The sequence below is a fragment of the Botryllus schlosseri genome, chromosome 9, assembly GCF_051294905.1.
Source record: "Botryllus schlosseri isolate E-star chromosome 9, Bs_hap1, whole genome shotgun sequence".
Taxonomy (NCBI): domain Eukaryota; kingdom Metazoa; phylum Chordata; class Ascidiacea; order Stolidobranchia; family Styelidae; genus Botryllus; species Botryllus schlosseri.
This window is the reverse complement of record NC_137244.1, coordinates 20577601-20590775: the sequence shown is the minus strand read 5'-3', so window position 1 is coordinate 20590775 and position 13175 is coordinate 20577601. Positions and strand designations below refer to the sequence as shown.

The 13175-nt window shown below is 38.9% G+C and overlaps 2 protein-coding genes across 2 annotated transcripts in view; one reads left to right on the top strand and one right to left on the bottom strand.

The window, feature by feature from the left end:
* The window catches only part of LOC145445955 (E3 ubiquitin-protein ligase rnf168-like), a 306333-nt gene that overhangs the window by 107393 nt on the left and 185765 nt on the right, over nt 1-13175 (top strand). The window lies entirely within an intron of this gene.
* LOC145446721 (fibrocystin-L-like) overlaps nt 1-13175 on the bottom strand; it is a 93251-nt gene that overhangs the window by 41099 nt on the left and 38977 nt on the right. The window contains exons 27-43 of the mRNA XM_080325073.1: nt 12694-12948; nt 12098-12287; nt 11105-11208; nt 10038-10181; nt 9803-9982; nt 9105-9237; nt 8894-8946; nt 7311-7569; nt 6609-6744; nt 4828-5012; nt 4544-4776; nt 3738-3824; nt 2964-3106; nt 2716-2860; nt 2358-2484; nt 1819-1985; nt 1589-1730 (exon numbers count right to left, since the gene is read on the bottom strand). Coding sequence (XP_080181199.1) covers nt 1589-1730; nt 1819-1985; nt 2358-2484; nt 2716-2860; nt 2964-3106; nt 3738-3824; nt 4544-4776; nt 4828-5012; nt 6609-6744; nt 7311-7569; nt 8894-8946; nt 9105-9237; nt 9803-9982; nt 10038-10181; nt 11105-11208; nt 12098-12287; nt 12694-12948 — 2683 coding nt within the window. The remainder of the gene's footprint in view (nt 1-1588; nt 1731-1818; nt 1986-2357; nt 2485-2715; nt 2861-2963; nt 3107-3737; nt 3825-4543; nt 4777-4827; nt 5013-6608; nt 6745-7310; nt 7570-8893; nt 8947-9104; nt 9238-9802; nt 9983-10037; nt 10182-11104; nt 11209-12097; nt 12288-12693; nt 12949-13175) is intronic.

Genomic DNA, 13175 nt, shown 5'->3' with positions numbered 1-13175 from the left:
GGAGGAATCTTACATTGCAACTTTTCTCCTTTTTTTCATACAACTTTTTGCAACTTTTTCGATTTTTCATGAAACTATCTTTTACCTGGAAATATTTTTACTGCAACTTTTGTGAAAAATAAGTGCAAGTTTCCACGGATTTGACCGCAACAAAATCTTGCCCTAGACGTGACTCTTTGAGACAGTGCCGGGATGCGCCATACTATACATGGAGTTTACCAGTATGAAAAGGTATGTGCGGGAGCATCACAAATTTACAACACTAAGGGCCTACCACGGAAAAATTGATGATTTAATTGATCTCCAGGTGCAGCTTCTAAATGTACCAAACCTTTCCATGATTATTCAAATACCAACAATGTGTTTTTGCGAAATGACGTTTTTTCTTGTTCGTGTGAAATCAAATATCGGCAGAAAGATTCAATCACACACATCGATCCATGATGAACTGAGTTGGGGAAAAGACATCATACCTCGGTTTGAGTTGTTAGTTAATATTGTGCAACAAAGAAACAGTCATGAATGCTGTTTTTTTTTAATCAAATATGCTTATGAATATGCTTATTGGCAACACAAGCACGTACTTCATAATAACCTATAATCTTACGTAATTTATATCCTGTTACCTATAATCTGTTATCGCTAATTGCCATTGTTAAACCAGCATGCCACTTGAAATTTTCATCACTTTTCATTTTTATCAGATCTTCAGTTACTTGTCATTCTGCGTACGGGCCTGTTATTTACATATTCTGAGCCAAGGTGGTTGTGTGATTGTAAGGCTATTTCAGGTCTTTTCGACTCCTTTCTATGTACTCATATTATCGCAATCTTGTGGTGTTAACTATTTAAGCCTACACACCAAATTTTGTTCAATTCCAGCCAGTAGCCGCATTGCTACAGGAGAACAAAGTTTCTATTTATTATATAAAAATAATTCAACAAAAATTTCAAAGTTTTCTGTTCACCCCATGAAAGTGTTAGGTTGTCCATGGAAACGATGTTCACCAGATTTGGTTCAATTCCAACCAGTGGAAGTGGAGTTATTGCTGTCGGATAAATTGGATCATCAATAAGATAGTATTTACGCTGAACATTCTTTAATTATTTATTATAGGTGTGCCCACCGTAAATACTATTTTCTTCAAATCCAAATTTTTCGATGGCAATAACTCCGCCTCCACTGGTTGGAATTGAGCCAGATTTGGTGAACATCGTTTCTATCTAGGCAACCTAACACTTTCATGGGGTGAACAGAAAATTTTGAAATTTTTGTTAATTTATTTTTATATTATAAATAGAAACTTTGTTCTCCTGTAGCAATGCGGCTACTGGCTGGAATTGAACCAAATTTGGTGTGTAGGCTCAAATTAGGTAACCTAACAATTTTATCAAGTAGACAGTACAATTTGAGAAAAAAAGTCATTTTTGAAGGCCCCCAATGTGCAGCCATATTCATAAGTGGCTTGCTTGTCAAAAAGATTGCACGCCCTCGATTTAGTACACAGAACCCCGGTTGCACATCACCGGCAGCCATGTTGACGATAAGGCATGAATATGTACGAATGTTTGATGATCCAACACCCACCCGGTTATCGTAAGCGTTGACAGACGTGCGTATCCCTTTCCGTGTACATGAAACACAATCTCATGATCGCCAGCCGGCAATGAAGGAAAAGTGCAATTCACACTGGTATCGGATTCCGAATCTACTTGACATTCGTAGCCCCCTGAAATCCCAAATGGTAGAAGAAATTAGCATACAGGCATGTTATCTGCATTTGCCAGTATCACATATAGCATTTTAATCTGTCTCACCGGCAGAGATATGTGCAGATGGAAGAAATTTCGAGCCGGTAAAATGAACCTGAGTGTTCTCCGCCGTGATCACGACCGGATCAATCGTTGTTACGTCAGGAGTCATATCATCGGCGTATTCATATTCGCAAGCGTCGCATTCGGCAAGATTTTCGCCAACAAGCACACTGTGAAAATTTCGATAATAGCTGGGAAGATGTCATACCCAAATGAAAAGTGCGTTGGTGGATGTACATTAGGGCTGATAAAAAATAACTTCGGAAAGCCAAAACTCTGCAAAACAATTCTTCTACAGGTTGGAATTGACCCAAATTTGATACCCAGCGATTTCTAAGCAACCTAACAATCTCAACAAGTAACTAGTAAAATTTGAAAAAAAGTTTATTTGAACAGCCCTAATGTACATCGCATATAACACTATGAATCTGATTTGGATAAAATTCAGCTTGATATATTAATCGATATAAGGTCACTATTTTGCCGTCTACACACCAGACAAATTAAAATAGAAAAGTCCACAGGGCTGGTTTCTATCTTACTTGACCGTTTGCACTCCTTCAGTCCCCTTTGAGGTCACACATTCTATATAGAAATAGCTGTGATGGGTAACCACACATTCTGCTCCGCCAAAGACCACAACAACATCGCCCATCACGAAGCCAGTACCTGAATTTAACAGCATAGGTTCACGGCTCACATAGGGAATCAATTCCAAAGTCCTGTTGCCAGTGGTAGGGTTATTGGAGCTAAGCATTATACTAACTCTGTTTTAGAAGAGAAAAGTATTTCGGTGTGAGGATTAGGGTGTAAAAGTTCTTGAAGCTGCAGTCACACGGGATTAATCCATGTCCCCACAATATGATTCAGCCTTTTCTACGACTAAAAGTAGTGACATACCATTTATAGAGACGGTGTTTCCTCCTTCGATAGACCCTGAACTAGGAAGGATTGAATCCCACGACGGAACGAGAGCGAATCGTCTCAGACTGTCTTCTTCGATGTCGATAAAAGCGTATCCATATCCAAGAATTTCAACCTCGACCTAGTGCAGAGGTATAAGACATCATGCGTGTTGACTTAAAAAAGAATGCAATACAAATCACAGTCACACAAACATAGATTGATCAAGGCTGGTCTTAAACTACCTCCAACGATGTCAGGATCCTGGAGTCTGCGTTTGGTGACGGTTCGCATAGGATGAGAGTTTCGTTTGCAAAAGTCACCACACAGTCAATTTCTCCTTCCATGCTAACCGTGACTCGGCATGAGTCGTCTCCGAATCCAGTACCTTGATAACATCAATGTGACATCCAATATTTTGACAGCCCATAAATATATGTATCAGTAATTAAATGTAAGGTGATATAAACGACGATGTTACAGAATTTTCAGACTAAATCTGTCTGAAACCTTACGAAACCTGAAAATTGACACAAATCATTTTTGGGCAACAAAATGTGCTTGGCATTCAGTCGTTGACGAATTGAAATAACTCGACTTAAATTGAGTCAAAAAAGGAATTGGAACCTTTTGACTTTGTCAAAACTCCACCGTATTCCATAAATATCTGTCACCTTCAAAAGAGGACATTGCTGATATTTCAAATTTTGATATTTTCCAAGTCAAAAATCCAAACCTAAAGAAAGCATCACCCACAATACTCTAATGGTGATTTGACAACATAAAAAAATATGCAATTCTGGTTTCATGCATGAATATTACTGATTTTCCGATTTAAAAAATAACACTAAAATTCAGGAACAGCCTAATTCAAATACAAACCCAGTATTTCTTTTCACCAGCGGTGACTACTGCTATAATCATGCAATACATCGCAACTACTCGTTGGATGAAGTCAGACGCTATAACTGTGAATCGTGGCTATAACAGACTGCACGGCAAAAAAACAACCACAGTACCTTCGATTTGTATGGTATCGTTTACGGTTCCAAATTGGGGGGATATGCTGGTAACGATCGGAGTGAAGCAGGTAGAAAGCTCAATAACTGAAATGGATTTCGAAAAAGGTTAGTTCACTTTTATGTTATTGTTTTGTGAGATTGTGTAGCAATAGCCGGATTGCATTACAAAAATAATATCAGGCAAAATCACGCGTTTAACCAAGGACTGCCACGGAAAATACACATCTAACTTGTGTATTATAGCTCCATGAAAGGTGTTTGCCTTAGTAATGCCATAGTCACTCTAAATGCCAGATATATGTTTATAATAAATGCCCGAGTCCGTTTAGGAACATAGGAAAGTCATAGCAACAGAGGCAGTGGCATTTGTTCAATCGACTTCACCAAGACTTGTACAAATTACCCCTCTAGATAGTTGATGGTCAACCAACTATTGTTTTTAGTAGATCTAGTTCTAGTTGCGCATTTGAAATAAGTTTAGTCACCGAAAAATTAGAAAACACAAGAGTCATCACTGCTAACAGTGGCATGGCCAGGGAGTGGATTTTTGAGGATTAAAACTTTCAAACTTGAAACCCCATCCTTTTGAAATGCCGATTCCATCTCCAATATATCTTTGCTCATTTACAATTTAGAAATCCGTATTATCATTGTTAAGTTGCCTCAGAACTCAATCTAGTTAATTATGTTTCATGTTAGTTGTGGGTTTATAAAGGTCGATAGTTCTAGTGCTCTCACTAAAGGACCATCACTTCCTTGCTGCCAAATGGCATCAAGTTCAAAAGATTCTCAAAGCAAACTACCAGTGGTTTCTCCAGAGGGGGTTGTTTCTGGTGGCGTTGTTGATTCCGGTGTCGCCGTTGTTTCCGATGGCGACGTTGTCTCGTATGCATCGACTGCATCCGTTGTGACATATGGCTCCGGGGTAGAAGGTGAAGTTACACCTCCTGCTTCCGCGCATATATTATTATCGCACTCGGTAAAATCAGCAGGACAGTTACTGCATGGAGTGCCTTGTTGGTAAGGATATTGACCCCTGCAAAGAACACACTGCATCCCCTGTACCTTGGACAAAGTCAAAGCTTACTGATAATTCCCGCCTTCTCCATACTGGCAACCGAGCTGGATGTCACCTCCGCAATCGGCTATACCGCAGCCTATGGCGTAACTATTGTGCCAAACGACCTGTGTGTAGTGTCCGCATACGTCGGTACACTCCCCGCACACAACTGACGATGAACAGATCCCGGCAGTGTAGTTGTAATCGTGTATCTGAAAAGTAAAATGCGCCTTCGTAATCGATTTGAATGCTTTCTCAACTTCTCCAATAACAGGTAGGCCAAGGTGGGTGTCCGATTTTATAGACTACTCCAAGTCATCTTCGACACCTTCCTATCTTTCATTGTATCGGATTTTTGTGGTGTATTGAACTGATAAAATTGCTAATAAACCAATGAATGATGAATGAATGAAGGAAAGCTCATTGTGCTCGACAAACTTTATTGGAAAGGAAAGGACGTAGTTTATTTTTGTCCTTGATGTTTTTGCGGCATATGCACCGCCTCATGATATACATACCAAGGGGTGTTCAAAAAAAAATTTCTGTCAGATTTCACTGGCTACATGATAAAATTGTTAGGTTGGTTGAAAAAAACGCTGCTCACCAACTTTGGATCCATCCCAACCAGTAGAAGCGAGATTCGTGCAGTAGAAAGTTTTGAATTTATCATTAAAAAACAAAAAAAATATAATTTCAAAATTTTTCTGCCGACCCCATAAAATTGTTAGGCTGTCGGTAGAGATGATGCACACCAAATTTGGCTCAATTACAACCACTAAAAGCAAAGTTATTGCAGTAGAAAAATTTATAATTCTATGATTTTATAATAAATAATAAAAGAGTTAGTCACCGTAAATACTACTTTATTCAAATCCAAATTTTTCTACTGCAATAACTTCGCTTCTAGTGGTTGGAATTGAGCTTGTTTCCTAGAGTGGAAAACATCATCTGCAGCCACACCACTCGACTCATCTCACTGAATACCCCTACTCGAGAACCAGTACTCTAATCCCCATGCGCTTAAGAACCGGACGAAGGTATATTTCATTTACCTCTGTTTTGTTACATAATGAATGGCTTAATTTAGGGATGTGTTATTTTTATGCACTGAGTTTCATAAGCGTCCATTCAGGCTGTAGTTGACTTGATGATCTACCGATCACTTCGCTACAGCCTGGTTTTACATTGAATTATAACATTGAATTCTTTTTTTTTTTGGTGGAACCAGGTAAATTATCTCTCTCTCTTTCTCTAGAATATATCCTGCTGACATGTGTGTTCATTTGTACGGCAAATGGAGCGCTTGTTTGTAATTTGATATGAGCGCGGTATATTGGCACGTCGCATCTCGCCAGTAGCTGATGTGCAAATGAAGTAGCATCTTTGTTTGTCTTCGAGTTCTTATAGTATTCGTGCGAAAGTGCGGCGTATACCGGAACTATATACATCATAAATTATATACGCAAGTTCATCAACACAAGAAACTTCACTTATCCATGTATGATAGGCATTATACGCATGCCCCTGACCTCAATAAATGGATGCGACTCGATAAATTGGAAAATATTTTAAAGCATTTTATTCAACCCCTTTTTTTTCTCAGCTGATAGTATCGTGTGTTTGAGTAATTGGTTATATTAAACGCAGTAGATATTTGGCATTTATATAGCTCATTCATCAACTATGCCACATCATGACGTCACAACTTTGTGACGTCGGCGAACCCGCATATCTACAGAAAATTAGCCTATGCCCATGCCTAGTCAGTGCTTTGAATCAGAATTCCCTCTGCAAATTAGTCAGTTTACCTCATTGACCCATAAATTAACTGCATCCCGCACGAGAGTGTTGCGTGGCCAATTGGATGAGAATGTCGCCAAATTTTCCCCGACGTAAGAAAAATCAGGATGGGTTCTAACACTGCTGTGTTGATCTGTACATAATCTGAAAAATATCGGAACAAACGTCATCGAAATGACACGATTTCGAGTCATTTATCATTTCAATGCTTCGACATAATTGTTTTGTTCGTTATGGATGTTCTTATTTCTTCAAACATCCATCGTGGCCTAACGGCCCACATAGATACGGTACAAGTAATAATCAAATGAGTGTTGAAAAGCGGAAATACAGAACGGAATTTGCATTAGAATTGTAATATCAGCATCGTTCATTACATCCATTCGATTATCAAGATTTATATCCGTTTCTAGCACCGAAAGATCTCGGTACAGAGGAAAGATGGGTATGAACCGAAATAGCAAACGTAGAAGTAATGTTGTGAATTTTTGGTCGGGTACAAGTAGTGACAGCGATTTCCAAGAAAGTAAAATAAGTATCTTTGGGGCCGAAAACGGTTTCAAGTAGAAGTGGCAGCAATCTAAAATCATAAACACTTCAAGAAGTACTTCAAGTAGGTATTACTTGGTACTGGTATTTACCACGTTCGAATCGGCCTGAATGTTCAATCGAATAACGCGAAAGTCACCCACATCAAAAGGCAATCTTACAATACGTGGTTTTCAGCCGATGTCGCCAACTGATCGTCCCATCGCACCATCATCATATTAGTAGCGGGAGGCACGACCTCTGCCCTTGCTTCATTGTGTAGTCTGACAAATTCGGCCTTATCCTGGTCGTCCACTGGGATTGCCACATTTCTCTTCTGCCTTGTCGGAGCGGCTTCTCTTCTCTTCCGGTCACTGCATCCAGGTATGCCGGAATTCAGAGGAGTGCAGGATATGGAGCGGGCGACCAATAGCGGTTCCGCTGTTGAAGGACACCGCAGTAGAAATATATTTCGATCACAAGGACGGGAGTAGTACAACAGCGACAGCGAGTGCTACCAAATTGAGATTAAAGAGACTCTTTGGGGTACAGAACTTTAATATACATTTTAATAATATATTCATAGCAGAAATATATCAAAACCCGAAGCTTTTCGAACTGAAACTCATCAAGGGCAATCGTCGGCAAATGAAGAATTTCAAAAACATGCATCTAGCTACATTGCATACAACCAATTATGACGTCATAAAATAAACATAAAATGTGTTCAAATAATACTGGCTACCCCATGAAATTGTTAGGTTGTCTGAAAAAATGATGGATTTGCATTTGAAAAATATAGTATTCACCGTGGCGAATTCTTTAATTATTCATTATATCTACCCACCGTAAATACTAAGTTTGAAATACAAAATTTTCAACATCAACAGGTTGCAATTGAGCCAAATTTATTGTGAATCATTTTTCAGACGACATATCAACTCCATAGGGTTGCCAGTAAAATTTGCAAAAATTTTAAATATATTTTTAGTGAATACATACAAAACTTATTTCTTATATAGCATTGTGTCTATAGGTTGGAACTGACCAAAAATTGGTGTGCAGCGTTGTTTTTTTTTAGGCAACCTAACAATTTTATCAAGTAGCCGGTAAAATTTTAAGAAAAAACGTTATTTTTGAACAGCACGCAGCGCACGTTTAATTGTTCATAGAAATTACCATTATGTGTAGCGACAGTGTGTGACGGAGAACTATAATCATAGTTATAATTGACGAAAAATTTTGGTACGGGTAACTGGTCTGATTTTTCCTTATGATTGTGTGAAAGGTACAGATTTGAGCTTGGCAGTTCCTTCTTACTATAGATCAGTGATTGGCAACCTGTGGTTTGTTACTGGTCCGTGGAAGTTCATCTGCTTTTACAAGTTTATGTTAAAGTCAAGTATTATCGGAGTCAAGATCACTGATATAAATTGTCAAAATTCATGCTTATCTCTATGGAAACAAGTGCGTTACCGCCTTACTGGGCACCATTTAGTCACCTAACAGTGTATGAGCTGCAATAAATTTTCAATGTTGTGTTTCTGAAGAAAAGTTGGAGAATATATCATTTTGAAACCGGGCCGCCAAGCAAAAGGTTACTGGCCCTCCCACAACATCACGAATGGTGCTAGATACGACTCCGAGCTTGGTAATTGTCAAAACTCGATTTTTCTCGGCGCTAATTGTGACATCATTGTGTTGTCACAAACTCACAACAATGAAATAACTCAATTCCAAACACCACCTGCGTCCTGTCACTTACCGGGAGATGAAATATCAATATCTGCCTCCACATCATTATTGATGACGCGTAATCTGTGAATGAAAAACCCGAAATTGAGGTACGCCATGAAGATATCCATGATAACGTCACATTTACTAAATATCTCAGGTCAAGGAGATCAAATTTCACGCTCCACCGATTTGTAATTTCCTATCAAATTGAATATGAATTGGATTACAAAACTAATTACCCGACAGGAACATTGGAAAATGGGTGGACGTGGATAGTTCCGAAGAGATTCAGAGACCCGAACGCCTCATTGTCAATATTGCCCGTCGCAAAATAATAGCTTCCGACGCTGTTGAAGGTATGCTTGAAGATACCTGGAATCAATACAAGCAAATCATTACTTCATGACGGTCGTAAATCAACTCAAAGACAGTTCAACTGACCAACAACTCATTCGAGTGACAAAGCTATAATTTTGTTTGCGGTTTTAATAGGTTGATTAACAAAATCACTCGATTGACGGATGTGTGAATTTTTGTCCAACACATATAAAATTTCCGTTTCCATCATTTGAGTTGCAGAAAAAATATAGTTTTGAGCGACACATTAGCCCGTTCTACTTGAATCAATCAAGTCTAACCCATGCCGCCAAGCCAAAACAATAACCCTAACCAATCATCGAAGTTTGTCAATCAACTGAACTTCCACTCAAATAGACTTGACTTTAAACATTTGTGACTCAAAAATAAATATTGTGCCGATAGTCATTGGCGCTAGGGATCGTAAGCAAAAAACTCATATCCAAAAAATTCCGGGGAAACATTCAAAATTGACCTATCTGAACTTAAATTATGGTCAATCAGTTAAGCGTCTACCTCAGTAACATAAAATTCTACTGTCATCATCATCGTGAATTACCACAAGACAAACACCACGAACCATTGAACATCCTGGATGTCGACGTAAATCCACCATTATACTCAGTACCAGCTGGTTCGTTGACTTCATATACCATAATCCCCAGGCTATTTTGAACTACAAGCTCCCACCTCCAGACTACCGTGTCACCTTGCGTGATGTGTACCACAGAGGGGTTCCACGCATATCCAAACCCGTAATCTGCACGAACACAAGCTTACGATCGTCCATTCGTAATCATGCCATCTTTTCTTACCCGGATGTATGCCAGTGTTTTCGATAATGTGATTTACAGCACTGGAACCTATGACACACGTCAGACCATTTACAAATGCTGTCTCGACTTCGCATGGTATTTCAGTCGAACCAACGAATGTAACTTCATCACCGTCTGTTAAACCTGCGAAGTATGTAGGGTGTATGTATCAATGTAGCCAACAATATAATGTGCGTGTATGGGTTTCAAGGGTTGGATTATGATTGAATCTGGAGTTTCAGATGTTACCATAACGGTACTAGAACAGATTTCGGATTGCGAAAGGAAATTTAGTACGTTCGTGAAATCTTACAGCACCAGTAATCACTTGGATATTAAACCGGCTATTTAAGTAACTTTTCAGGGACAGGTCAGAATCGCGTCTAATCTGGCCTGCAGGTTTGGCCCAAGGTATGATTTGTAACTGCCAGAAAGTCGCACATATCACTTAAAAGTGACCATGTTTCAGACTACTGTAAATTAGTCCAAAACATATATTGGATCAAAAACTAATTAGGAATCAAGAGAATTACTCTCAATATTCAATTGAATAATATATTCACACTTGAATGAACCCAAATATTATTGGCTGACACTCGTCAGGGGTAACTTCCATGCTTGCTATAGTATTGATACAAAAGTGCAGCTTATACCGGCATTATATACATCATAAATTATATACGTAAGTTCATCAACAAGAGAGCCTCTCTTCGTCCCGATTATTCAGTTTCATGTAGGTGATGTCATATTTTATGATGCGATTGTTGATATACAATGTTCCATCCAATTCTCTAGTAGTTGCTGACTATGCTCTCTAGTAGCTGACAATTTCCCCTCCCTACTGTCAGCCGAAAATATTCGGCTTCATTTAAATATAAATATACCATTCAATAGTATGCCGGTATTGGCTTTCAGTACCTCTAAGAAGCTCTAGAATTACTTTTAAAGGCAAACTTTCACCAATTATAATTATTGATTGGAAGAAGCTTACGGAAAAAACAAAATGAGATAGTTCAATATACTGTTGACGTTATAGAATCACAAAAGAGATGTACTAAATAGGTTACCTTCTCCACTAAGGGTCATCAAGGCTCCTCCGAACAGTGACACTTGAGTCGGATGTATCCCACTCACCATGAATGTATATTGTATCATGGGAATTGAGAAAGTACTGCGGAATATAAGCAAGACATGTGGTAGTCGGCGCTCGGCGGTAACTAATAGTAAATTGATTCAGAGGTAGTCTTCAAAGTTATATTGGGGGGGGGGGCATCGAAAATAGTTCTTACTGTGAAACAAGACTACATTTATTTCAATGGGCAAAAGCATATGTATAATTGTATATAGGCCTGAGCACGCTGAACTAGTCAATGCCCATGTCATTTTTAAAATTGTATGAATCACTGGTCACTGCTATTACTTGTGTAAATTGATGCGAATGCTGCCCACATGGTATGCTCCATTCAATACAGCATTGGACTAGAATTCAGAGTAAGCAGCATTAACTGACTGAAAACCTGCATGAAGGCTATAAAGGTAACACCGATCTCTTATTTGTGTATAGGGGAACTAACGTTCGAGCGTGTAGCATTTGGTTACCAAATTATGTGGAAATTGTCGATGGAAGACTCTCTTGAATTTTAATACACCTGACGGAATATATTTACGAATGGTTGTAATGATATTATAATGGCAGTCAAGGCCATCATGGCGGCAGTTCAGGTCATGGCGAAGCAGTAGTAACTGTGATATTGCTGCGGATTAAACTAACGATATCGAAAATGCAAACACAACTGCAATCCAGTAAATGATGATCACGTGTGTTTGCGAAGTAGAATATTTGATAACTTGCAAATTGACTCGAAAATTTACATTTTGCATATGCCGAGTCCGATTCAAGTCATTTTATGGCAGTGACTCGAGTCAAGTAATTCTTACAGAAAACGTGACCCAGTGACAAAAATTATTTTGTGGAACTATCAATGCAGATACACAAATAAGCACCAAGCAATGGGTAATAGTTGCTATTTGTTCACCTATAATAATTATTCATCACTCACTAGGTATCCGCATTCCCTTTCTCCTCATCTAACAAAGTCAGCTCGTATGAGCCCGATGGCAGAAAAGGCAAAGCCACCACTATTTCTGAGCTGGTCATCGATAGTACGTCACACTCTTCTTCGCCCAAAAACACACGATCAATGGAATTACCGTCGCCAGACGAGACAGTGATTGTCAAGTTACCACCACCTGCGAGAAATATGATGTGGTCATTTGAGTACGTATGCTAGAAATTAGAAAAGTGGCTACCAAGGTAGTATGATGAACATGGAAGAAGAAGCACATAGACACGGGGACATCAAATATCACATAAATCACATTAGATATCACTGCAGAACAGGCACCGCAGCACTGCACTGGTCGATAACATGTAGACATGGAGTTGTCATCGTAATGGTAACAGATAAAACACAAGTGTAAGTGCAAGAAACATTCTCAAATGGCTTGTGGACGTACAAAATGAAAGGTCTGAAAAGGACAAAGTACTGTAAATAATACTTTCGATAATAGTAGATTTACACAAAATCGTTTTCAACAAAACAATCAATGTTACAAGTTTGATGGATCTGCCGGTCAAAAAGGAGAGACTACCCACCCGCTCCATACACTTGCTCTGGCAGTACCGATTGAATAACTACTGCTCCAACGTCGCTGTAGTCAAAATTTCCAGCATTTGTAATGGTGCTGTCGGCCGTAAGCGAAATTAAGGATGCTCCAGTAGTTGTCGTCATTGGAACTATACATTCGATCCATTCCGAGGTTGAATTCACAACTAGACAATGGTTTGCTCCGATTGTCACTGTAATAAAATCTCCGAGACCACGTCCATTTATAGACATTCTGAGACCACCTGTAACAGTCAAGTACGATAAAGGTAAGCCATTAGATGAATCAATTCTGCATTCATAGCGACTTGCACATCTTTCTGACTTAAATGTATCGAGAACTAAGCAGATATATATTGATGTCAGGTTTGTTTTTAATACCTTAAATTCAGTCTACTCCATTTGGCTACAATAAAAGCAGAGAAGCTTCCGGACCATATATGTTCAAGTGATTACATAAGTGTACATCCAT